General features: G+C 44.5%; 1 protein-coding gene across 1 annotated transcript in view; it reads left to right on the top strand.

Moving 5' to 3' along the window:
- LOC119175814 (TBC1 domain family member 12) overlaps positions 1-10,684 on the top strand; it is a 41,601-nt gene extending 30,917 nt beyond the window's left edge. The window contains exons 5-7 of the mRNA XM_075876312.1: positions 9,694-9,803; positions 9,862-9,965; positions 10,022-10,684. Of these exons, the coding sequence (XP_075732427.1) occupies positions 9,694-9,803; positions 9,862-9,965; positions 10,022-10,209 (402 nt within the window). The 3' untranslated portion in view covers positions 10,210-10,684. The remainder of the gene's footprint in view (positions 1-9,693; positions 9,804-9,861; positions 9,966-10,021) is intronic.
- The last annotated feature ends 1,472 nt before the right edge of the window (positions 10,685-12,156 follow it).

Genomic DNA, 12,156 nt, shown 5'->3' with positions numbered 1-12,156 from the left:
TTGTGTTCTCCGGGCTAGTTGGCAAGACATAATGAAACAAATTGTGCTAGGGACGAGACACCAAAGTAGAGGCAGACAGGACGAACACAGGCTAACAACTGATTGATTGAGTCGCATAAACTGCCTTCTACAAGAATGCGCATGTGCAATTACAGCCACCTCCACGTGACAAAAGTGCACCGCCCTCCTCCAATACTCATGTCTACAAAGAAAACGAACTTCTTTCTTGGAAAGATACACACCTATCTGGTTCATGTATAGTAATCCATAAGGCTTCCAGTATTTCACGTGCTATCTAGAAAGAAAACCAGGCTCTTTCCTGGAAAGATACACAGCCGTATCACTGACACTGTTATCTGGGTCATGTCTAGCAATCCACAAGGCTTCCAGTATTTCACATGTTCTAGGGCAGGTTTAAGTTGCATAATCATTCATTATTCCAATAGGTTAATGGGCAGCACACTGACTCTGTCATTTTATGCTTCATAGATCAGAAAGGCTTCATTATTTCGAGTGTCTCGCTTTCGCTGCATCTTGCCATTACCGTATATACTCGTGTAAGGGCCGCACTTTTTTTTCGAAAATTTTGCTAGGTGCGGCCCTTACACGAATCAGGCCGATTTAGTACAGGCAGTACAGGCCAAAGGTCTGTACTGTTTATGCAACAGTAGCAGAGTGCAAGAGTCACAAATGACATGCCAGAAATGTTTTTATTCGGATTCCATTTCGCTGTCCTCGTTCTCGGAGGAGCTCGCCTCGGCGTCCGCGTCTTCCCAGAGACGGTCATCTTCGGTGCCGTTCATGGAGTTCGAAATTCCCGTTACCTTGAAGCTTTTAGCAACTACTTCTACTGACATGGCACGCCACGCATTCAAAATCCATTCACACACCTGTTGGAGCGACGCCCGCTTCAGCCGTCCTGTAGGGGTCTTCTCGTGGACGCCTCCAGCCATCCATTCAGAGTAACATCGGCGAAATTCCACTTTGAATGGTCTGTTGACGCATACGTCGAGCGGCTGCAGCACACTCGTCAGGCCACCGGGAATGACGGCCAAGTCCGTACGAGTTGCGGCAACTCGGTTCTTGACGCGGTCGGCCAAGTGGCCCCTAAAGCTGTCCAAAACAAGGAGGGCTTTCCGTTGTAACAGCCCTCCAGGTCTGTTTGCCCAGACGGTCTTAATCCAGTCAACGACCAGTTCCTCGGACATCCAGCCCTTCTCTTGCGCACGTACGACGATTCCCTGAGGGAACTTCTCTTTTGGGAGAGTCTTCCTTTTAAATACGACGTACGGCGGAAGCCTCCTGCCGTCTGCCGTGATGCACAACATCACAGTGCACCTTTGGCGTTCTGCACCAGTCGTGCGCACAGACACACTTTTCGCACCTTTTAAATCCACTGTGGTGCTTTCCGGTGCATCGAACCACACAGGTGTCTGGTCCGCATTCCCAATTTGGGACAGGTCGTATTCATGCTCCCTCCTGAGAGCATTCACGAAGCGATGAAACTTAATGACGTGGTCTTCGTACTCGCGCGGCAGTTTTTGGCAAATCGTCGTTCGGCGCCGAATAGAAAGCTGGTTACGGTTCATAAACCGCGTAGCCCAGCCCCGACTTGCCTTGAATTGTGCCGGGGGTATTTCCATGTGGCGAGCGATGCTGAGGGCTTTGACGCGTATCATGTCAGTCGATACGGCGTAGCCGTCCCTTCGTGTGTCGACGACGTAGTTGACGAGCTCGCTTTCGAGTTGCGGGTACTTGCACTTTTTCCCGCGAAACGCCTTTCGGCTCCTGTTAGTAGCGGCGAGGGCATCTTTCTGATTCATCCAGTAACGCACGCGCTTCTCATCGACGTCGTACTTTCGTCCAGCTTCCCGCTTCCCGTGCTCCTCGGCATAGTCAATCACTTGCAGCTTAAATGCTGCAGTGAATGATCTCAGATGCCGGCCCATCGTCCGTCACGTGCGCTGGCTTCTGCAGGGTTCACTACAACCAACAAAGTGACACCGACGACACCGATCTGAAGTCGCGCTGCCAACGTATCGACACGATGCTAGGAACGATGCCAACAAAGAGGCCGCACAAGGCAAATATGGCGGCGCGCTGTCAACAGCGTGGTCGGCGCGTCGGCGGAAGTAGAATAAAAGCGGAAAAGCGTGCAGCGCCATCTGGCTGTAAATGAACTAACTACACTTTTCTGGCGGGACATTTTGAACTTTTGTTTTTTTTTTTTTCGAAATATCCGCTTTCAAAGTTGGGGTGCGGCCCTTACACGAGGGCGGCCCTTACACGAGTATATACGGTACATTCACCAACAGATTTTTTGGACTGTAAAAATACGGGCTTGTTGGATATTTCCGATTTCACAAATGCACCGTCGCCCTGCTGCGGTGGTCTAGTGGCTAAAGTACTTGGCTGCTGACCCGCAGGTTGCGGGTTCGAGTCCCGGCTGCGGCGGCTGCATTTACTATGGAGGCGGAAATGTTGTAGGCTCGTGTGCTCAGATTTGGGTGCACGTTAAAGAACCCCAGGTGGTCAAAATTTCCGGAGCCCTCCACTACGGCGTCTCTCATAATCATATGGTAGTTTTGGGACGTTAAACCCCACATATCAATCAATCAATGCACCGTCAAGGTTTCTATTGCACTGATGTATTTTCGCGACCGATTTTTTTCGAACGAATTTATGTTCCAAAGTTGGGTTTCCTGGACTAAATCATTTTTGAGCTATGCCGCTTGATTTTGAAAGCTGCAATGATGGATTTCTTGTTAAATTGGTCGAGTGGGACTTGCAGTGGCTAGTTGTGTAGCCTCAAAGATTGGAAGTGCACCCAATCTTCCAGTTTCGGAGGCCATATCCGATCTTCCTTGGCTAGCAAAACAACAATCCTTTTCTTTTTCAGTCAGCCTTATCATCTTCATCATTAATACGCCGGTGGGTTTTTATTTTCTGGGCATTTGTTTTTCTGGTTGTCATTGTGCACATGGTCATTTTAATAGCGTGCCAAGTGTGTTTGAGCCGTCGTACGTGTCCCATGCTCGCTGCTGTTCACGATTTTTTAGTGGCACTCTGAGGGTGGTCACGGCGCTGAGCGAGTTGGCCTGGAACACTCGTGTTCGATTGCGGCCTCAACAGTAGCGTTTACCGTATATACGCGACTATAGCTTGAGTGGGAATATAAGTCGACCCCCCAAGTTCAGGTTACCGAAAAAGAAAAAAAGGAAAACAACCCAAAACTGCCGGACCACATTTATTTGCGAATTGGGCGCACTGCACCCCGATCGTCGGAGCTCCCCTCAACTACCATCGCAACTGCTCCTATTCGTCCGACGAAGCACCACTGTCTTCTGAAGACGAGAGTTTGTCGCTGGCCGCCTCCCACAGTGCGTTGTCTTCAGTGCCATCCAGCGAGTTGCTCATGCAACATTTCTTGAAAGCATTTTCCACCATGGAATCCGGCAAGAAGCGCCAGGCGGAAAGCACCCAGCCACAAGCAGTCGCAAGCGGAGGCCTCTGTAGGCGGCTCGTCGGTGTCTTGGGGTGGTCGCCGGACATCCACTCTTGGTATTCCAACCGCACTTGGTCCTTGAACGGCTTGTTTAGCACAACGTCGAGCGGCTGGAGGGTGGACTTTACCACCTGGTATCACGGCGAAGTCCGTTTTCCCGTCGCCGAGTGCGCGTTTTACTGCGTCGGTTAAGTGGCCACGAAACGCATCCAACACCAGCATGCTGCGAAGACGCAGCAGTGCATCTGGCCGACGGTTCCACACCACTCTTATCCATTTGAGCATCATGGCCTCGTCCATGTGTCCCTTTTCGTTGACGCGAACAACACCGGGCGGGAACACTTCCTTCGGCATTGTCTTGCGTTTGAAAATGATGAAGGGCGGAAGGTTTCTACCATCTGCCGTGCATGCCAGCATGACGGTGAAGCGCGAGTGCTCGTTGCCAGTGGACAACAGCTTTACATCCTTGGCGCCGCACTGCGTGATCGTGGTCGACAAAGGCATGTCAAACCACACAGGGGTCTCATCGGCGTTGCCAATCTGCCCCATCATGTAGTCGTTCTGCTCCCGAAGCCGGTTCACGAAGCGCTGAAAGTTTATGAGCTTGTCCTCGAACTCCTCCGGCAACTTTTGACAGATGGATGTGCACTGCCGGAGAGAAAATCTTTTGCGTCGCATAAATCGACGCACCTAAGAGTTCGCTGCATGAAACACTTCTCTCGTGAGCCCAGCTTCTCGAGTGAGTTCCACGGCTTTCTTGCGAATGGTATCCGCGGTCACTGGCAGCGAGCGCGCACGAACTTCCCGCACAAAGTCCGCTAGCTTATCCTCCAGCTGTAGATGAACGGCACTTCGTCCACGAAACGACATTTTTCGAGGATTGCATGTCTGCAGCTTCCCTTTCTGCGCCCTCCAATAGCGCACACTTTTTTCCGATACACCAAAGTGGCACTGAGCAGCCATATTCCCGTTCACTTCTGCGAACTCAACATCTAGTTTAAACGCAGCTGAGTACTGCCTCCTCGCACCACAAGACATATTCAGTGAACAAAAAAAAAAAGGCCACTAAAAATGCAGTGCAATGTCAAATGGAGCGAAAACTCGCAACAGATCAGAAGCAAATCACGAACACAAAAAAAACAGACGGAGAGAAAAAAAAAAAATGACTCCGATTGGATTTGGATGTGGATATAGCCGCGTCCGACTTCACAAGCACATGCAAACCGCATGTTACCAGAGAGCGTCGCACTTTCGGCTAGACACCGCTATATAAGATCAGGGGCGACTTTAGCTTATTATTTCGACTTATATTCCGGTTTATACGGTAGATGGTGGCGAAATGCTGGAGGCTCACATACTGTTCAGTGTCTGTGCAGGTAAAAGAAGCCCAGACCGTATTGTTAAATCCCACTAAACAGGGGAGATGTTGCATGCATCTTTTTGTGACCAGCGTCAAGTTTTGTTTACTTGGCTCCATGAAGCCACCAACTTTAACTCTCGCAACAGTCGGCTGCAGCAAGTGCGAACGTATTTTCCAACGATGTCACTGTAGCCCAAATAGTTTACGAAGGGGCTGTACTTTATTACTTGCCATATAAACACAACCTCATTCCTGCTTTTCAAGAAATCTTTTTAGACAGTGGGCCACCTAGTGGACTTAAGCCTAAGCAGCAGGTTTCGCCATACCATATGATTCAGATTGTCAAATTCAGCATACTCTCAGTAAACAGAAATCTGTTTAACTCAACTGCTGCTTAAATGGAACAAATGCTTCTGACAAAATTGATTTTGTTCTTGCATTGTGCATCTCTGTTCATCTCTCAGTAAACGGAACTCCTGTTAAACGGAACACATTTTACTGGTCCCTTCAGGTTCTTTTTAATGAGTCTACTGGATGTAATAACACCTCGTTAGTCCAAAGGCTTTGCAGTCTAAAGAAATATCAAGCAAACATTTCCACTTATCTGAAACAAAGCAAAAGTAAAAAAAAAATGGCCAGAAAAGATGGTACGACATGGGTGGCACATTTCTGTTGCCATATGTCCACTTACTTAGGAGAGATGCGATTTGAGGAGAAAAAAAAAGTTGATTTCTTTAGCCTATGACAATAAAACTTTTCCTATTTATATAGGCTTTTATGCTGACTTCAAATATATAGTTAGTTTTATAGTAAGTTGCAAATTTTTAGTTTTGTACCATGACAATGTGTAACGTATAGTTACACACTTTTTATGCCACTAAACATTCATGTTCCTAAGTCATTAATGACTCATATTGCTCAACATTAACTGTGAAATGCAAATAACTATCAAGAAAGTGCGTATACGACAATTTAATGGGCAGGAAAAATTGTAATGTGAGAATGCTTTGAATCCTCATAGCATACTAATTGTTCACTTCTTGTTCACCATAATTATACAGGTGAGATCAAGTTTCAAAGAAAAGACTTGCCCCCTTTCACATGTCAAGAAATATTAGGGCAAAATTTCATCACAATCGGGCTGTCAGAAATACCAAAAACGTGTCTAAACTAAAGTTGCCAAAAAGTGGATCTGGAAAAAACACATTTTAAAGGTACAATCAAACCTCATCTAAGCATAAAAGTTATGTTTTCATGATGATTTCTTTCATCATGAGAGCTTGGCAATCCTAGTTATGTTATTTTAAATGGCCAGTCAACAGGCTCCGACTTTTTTCTTTCACTCCCGTAGAGTAGACCGCAGTGACTCCGACTATTACAAAGCTGCGCGCTTCACAGAGCCTCCATTTCAAAAAACAATTCCCGCGCTCCTTTTCTACGCCTGACCAATGCTCCTTGCACGCGCAGTGACAACTCGGCGATCGGCGACGTGACGCAGCTCATCGATTGGTCTAAACCAGGTCTCAACAAGCAGTAGTAAAGTCAACGACAGTTCCTTTTCCCGCCCACAGCTACGATAAAGCTATTCAAACATACGAAATCGGGACACTTCACTGACCCAGTTTTTGGGAGTGAGCAGATTGTTGTGTCACCTGTTGATCAGCACACCCACTATTAAGCGCATTATTGGTGTTTTGTGTAGCTGCTTCCAAATGGCGTGACAGACTGTTCACTAAAAAAAAAAAAAAAAAAAAAAAAACGAACTCCACAAAAAGGGCCAGCTTCATGTCTAGGTTTTGGAACATAGTTTTGCTGCAAATCGAGCGACTGGACTGCGGAGAAGCATCGGCATCGGGTAAACAGCAAACAACCAGGCATCGCAGCAAGTGGAAGTGCGTTGCAACTGATCATGTTCGCCGATGACGTCAATCGCTGACATCTTGTCACATTGCCGAAGTGGGCGGAGTCACGACGAAGGGGCCATGCCTTCCTTTCCCTCTGAAGGAGAAGGGTGGCGAGGCCACGCAAAAATTTGAAATCAGCTGAACGCGATTTTCTAGCCCCTGCAACTTTCTTAATATAGCACGTACTATTTGCGAAACTCTTGCGGCAGCATGTTCACAAAGTAAAAGTGTGCATAGTTCTCTAAAAACATTTTTTGGACGTTGGGGTTGTTTACTGGCTGTTTAAGCATGTGGCTTTAGTGAACTCCTTAAGCAAAATGCAGTGGCAAGTAACTAGGTGACAATTTTTAGGGGACTCTAGACAATAAGCTGCCTTTAAAAGCGATTTTAACCTACTTCGAGTTTAATTGCAATCTTCCATTTTTTGCCGGGAAAATATAGAAACTAAGGTATACTTGTCAAAGCAAATAAAAACTAAAAATATGTATAATTTGGGGAAAAAAGTTGTTGTTCGACTTGCATCTCCCCTTAAAAATAAATTCCTCCGTGTGAGACTGATGCTTTTGGTACTTGGCTGTATTAAAAGTCAATGTATTCAAGCTGGCAAACCAGGTGCAGCAGTCAGCTTCGCTGCTGCTGTAGTCAACAAAGTTGTAAAACGACGCTGTCCAATGATGTCCAATGAACTTCGCTATTTCATGTAGCGTCACTTTTTTCCATGAGCCACTGCACTCCGCATGGGTTGGCGTTCCAATATATGCCTCCAAGCATATTCCTTTGTATCTTTGCGCATATCGTAATAAAAAAAAGGACGATATTGCACGCAGTTATAAAATGTTTCACACTGCCTTGTAGTCAGGGTCAAGATGTGCTCCGAGGGCCTCATTGCCGTTAGGAGAATCTCTGCATCCAGCGCCACCACACCGCGCCCTAGCGAAGTGTGTACCACGCACGTAACCAGGGTAGCTTTATTGCACACAAAGGTCGGAAGCTATACGCACTTGTGGCGGAGGAGACAACTTGAGGATGTAAAAAAAAAATAAACCCATGAATGACTGCGTGTATCTCGGGCTGACATAAAAAAACACCGTTGCCACGAAACTTGAAGCTGAGGTGCTGTCATGCTCGAACTCTGAGCTCGTCCTCACTCAATTCAGGTGGAGTTGCAAGACAGTTTCGAGCAGCGCACATGTTTAGCAACGCTGGTGCGCACCCATGCGCGCGTGACGACCGCATAATAGGAGCGACTAGCGACACTAAATGTGAGCCTGTGTCTAATATAACGATACAAGCAACACCAAAGCGGCTGGAAACTGGCTGTGAGAGCCACCTACACACTTTATACATGCAGCGGACCTTGGGAAATATTTTTTTGCAAAATTAATTTTCCCCGATTTCTAGCAACAGCTCTCTATTGATTAGCAGGCATAAATTTCCGACAAATATTACAGCTCAACTCAGTCAAATTGCGAAGCTAACACATCAATTCAATATTTGGCTTGCAAAGTTTCTTTTCATTACAGAAATTCGATGTTACTGTAGCATAATCACGAAGGGCACGCACTTCTGTCAAGTTTGCCAACTTAGTGAAGTTTTACAACTACACATGCACATTTGTTCGTGCAAAAGTCTGTAAAAAAATCGCTATGTTGCCCAAGTCGGCAAATTTTTAAAAATTCTGAAAGTTGAGTGGCTGAACCACCTACTAGAAAGTGCTGAGTGCACGAGAAAGGAATCTAACATGCCAAAATCGATTTGAATAGGCGTGGTAACGAAAGAGTTAAAACATCGTTGGGGCCTAAAGAATTCTCAGAAAAGGGCTCGAAACTTCTCTCCTTCGGCTAGTCCACTGAATGCCACCCATCGCTCTTTATTATGATTTGTAATTTATAAAGGCTGTACTATTTGCAATTTTTGATGCTTTTGCAATTTGTTGTCCTTACCCTGGCTCCTCCTGCCATGAAATCGTCTACAAGTAATTCAACAGTAGATGTTCCATCCTTTTTGGTGACTATGTCAAATGTATTGGATAAGAAATTGTGTGGATTTATTGCATTCAAAAACGGCTAATTGCTAGAATATTTTTGAGAGGAAAGATTTGTTGGTCATATGGCAGCCTTGTATATTTCGCAGAATGTCGTGTAGCGACGTTGGTCAGAAAATTTATTTTGGGAGTATCACTTCTCACTTCAATGCAACTTTTTTTCACATATTAAGTAAATGCATTTGTGTAAGGTGTTCACAGCTCGGCAATATTGATGTAATTTTTCTGCCACATACACCTTCGGAAAAACGAAGCAAAACACAGTGCAAAACATAGGACAGTGAAAGAGACAAAGCGCTAACTGTATCTTTCACTGTCCGCTTTTTCTTGCTGTTTTTCACTTCATTGGTCATCTACCAACTGGCCCAAATAAGCACTTTAGTACACCATTGGAAGTTTGGCCAAAATGTTCTGTTTGTATTTTTTTCCTTAGTAATATTGTGCCATGTATGAATGTTGAGTAATCAAACGTAATGGGAAGTGTATTTAATGTTAAAAATATTTTTAGACCAGAAAAAAATTATATATTTAAGAAAATATTGATGTAGGTCTCAATTTACACCACATAGTGCTTCAATTGAAAATCAGCTTTATACCTCATTCAAAAGTAAGTAAATAAGTTGTTCTTATTTAGCTAGTTTTATCATTATATTTTTTTTGTTTTAGGGAAAAAAATTATTTTTAGGGTTCCCCATTGATGGCATTCCGGATTTTCAATGCAGAAGCTGCCATATTGAGAAATGGGAAGACGGCCATCAATGAGGAACTTTTAAAATTTTCTTATACAACTGCAGGTGCACTTGAGGTGCACTTGCAATATGGTGCACTTTAATCTTAACCTAATTTGCCGTCCAAAACAAAACATTTTGTTTGAATGCAGATGACTGCCTATTATACCCTGTACGATGACTTCTTTCGCGAGAACCTGCCCAAGCTGTATGCACACTTCAAGAAGCACAACCTTACTTCAGACCTGTACCTGGTTGACTGGTAGGCTCAGCTTTTTCAGGTAAATTTCGATGGCACTTCAGCTATGGTTTCTGTGCAGGATATACACGCTATACAGCCGATCCCTGCCCTTGGATGTGGCTTGCAGGGTGTGGGATGTCTTCCTGAGAGATGGTGAAGAGTTCCTCTTCAGGTCTGCACTTGGTGAGCATTTTTTTAATTTAGCTACTGCTGTCACTAAATGATCTTTTTGGTTACAGGCATTCTGCGGCTGTATGAGGAGGTGCTATTGCGACTCGATTTCATCAACCTGGCCCAGTTTTTGACCAAGTTGCCAGAGGACATGAGCTCTGATGTATTATTCGATGCGATAGGTGCCATTCGCATGACTGTGAACAAGCGAAATTTCGCACAGGTTTTGGCCAAGCACAGAGAGTTGGCTGGGTGATATGGAGGGCAGCTTGTACATTTGGAATTTAGAGTATGTTGCAGAAATGAGCACTGTTCTGAATACATCTTTGCAAAATCAAGAGGAACACAGTGGCATGTCGCACACTTTTTTTTCCTATTAGCAACCTCTTTTCTTTTTTCTGTTATTATTATTCCTGCTTTGTGCTAGATCGTTTTGTTTGTGGTAGATGTCGACTGGCTCGCTTATGTGTAGTGTCCAGTTCTAGTCAATACTCACAACCAGCTGAAACTAAGAGGGAAATCTTGAGCAAGGAGTTATTAGAGTCTTGCTGAATCTGTGTTGTGGCGACCATTGCCGAGTGTAGAGAAAACTTGTGTTGGTCATCATGAAGTGTGTGTCATCATGGGTGTAGGCTGGCTAGAGCTGGGGAGTGTTGGTACTAGGTGTTTTGCGTGGCACTGTCCAAAACACATCAAAGCAGAATATGGCCACATAGAAGTTCTTAGAGCAAGTGCAGCGTCTTTTTTTGTTTTTTTTTTTGGTACTGCATCTGTGCTGTACCAAGAGTTTCCGACTAAATGTGGGCTCTTCGTCATAACTAGTTTTCTATTGCCAACTTTTGCTTCTGGTGACGTCACTCTGGGGGCATATTAATAAACTCATGTGATGCTAGCAGGCCAGTAGCATAACGTAAGTTCTGGATGGTTCCAACTAGAGAACAGTGCTGCCAGCCTGTGGGCCTGTAAAGGTCACTGTTGCTGGGCGTTCCTTCAGAAGGAATGCCTTGCATACAATTTTTTTCAGTATTTATACCATTCCACGTGTGGCAGGGTATGTTGTGTTGTTTCCAGAAGGCCAGATTCTGTAAGCAGCAAGGCTGCATCTGTTCCATACCATGGTATGCAATCTAGCTGGTGGAAAAACTGTTCCTCTCTAAGGCAAGACAAAGTCTTCCATCCAGCTTGGTGTACAGGAGGTTTAATCTCTCTGCAAGCAGTGAGTGGGGCTAGTTGTTGAATCTGATATGCAATATTCTGCCCTGTACAATATTACTCTTGTCACCCCATTGTAACACATCTCTAACAAATTATTGCCCACTTATGTGTACAGTTAGATTGGGTGTTTTTATGTCCCATTTTTTTAATTGTACTGCAAACAAGACATGATTGGTTCATATCATTTAATACATTTTTTTTTCACTCACATGTAAACAATGTGCATTGTTTCTCAACTGTGCAAAGTTGCCCATTAGCAAATGTATACATTATGGTGGTTTCTTCTGCAGGCTTAGTTTACAAAATCAAGGACGAATGGGACACACACTTGTATAGAAATGCTTAGGTGCATGCATGTGGAAGAAATGTACAAATATGTATAAAAATAAATAAGCCTTCTGTACATGCAGTTCTGCTTTTCTTGTTGAATGTGTATACTATTTGTGCCTTACAAAGAATTGCAAACTTGAACAGCTAAGCTTTACTCAAATGCTGTTTTCATTTTTGCAGCCTCGCTTCTGCATTGTCATCAAATGTCTCGAGCAAAGCTCTCAGTACATGCACAGTACATACTCTCTTATTGAAACAAGACATCCATTTCTGATGACTTGCTCGTGATAAGTGTCATGTCTCTTTGAATGTGGACACTAAATGTGATGCTGGCTGTGATGTGTTTGTCAAAACTATGCCGATATTATACAAAGTGTAGACGATGGAAAATATGTGCATAACATAGCTTTACAATTTCACGTTTCAATCCACAAGTATAGTTCATGCTTAATGCACCATGCATTTCCATTAAACATTTGCAATGTTAATGCAGCACCTTGGGATCCCACACCACCTTGCCAGCCGAGATGAAGTATTATCAATGCAAGATGATTTCTTTTACAGAGTATAGCCGAACAGTGCTGAACCTACAGCAGTTTATGCAGCCAGAGGCACTAATGAGCAAATGTGTTTTTTGAAGCAATGCAGCTGTAGTATA

The sequence above is a fragment of the Rhipicephalus microplus genome, chromosome X, assembly GCF_043290135.1.
Source record: "Rhipicephalus microplus isolate Deutch F79 chromosome X, USDA_Rmic, whole genome shotgun sequence".
Taxonomy (NCBI): Eukaryota; Metazoa; Arthropoda; class Arachnida; order Ixodida; family Ixodidae; genus Rhipicephalus; species Rhipicephalus microplus.
The sequence above is the reverse complement of the archived record's forward strand: the minus strand, read 5'-3'. Positions and strand labels throughout refer to the sequence as shown.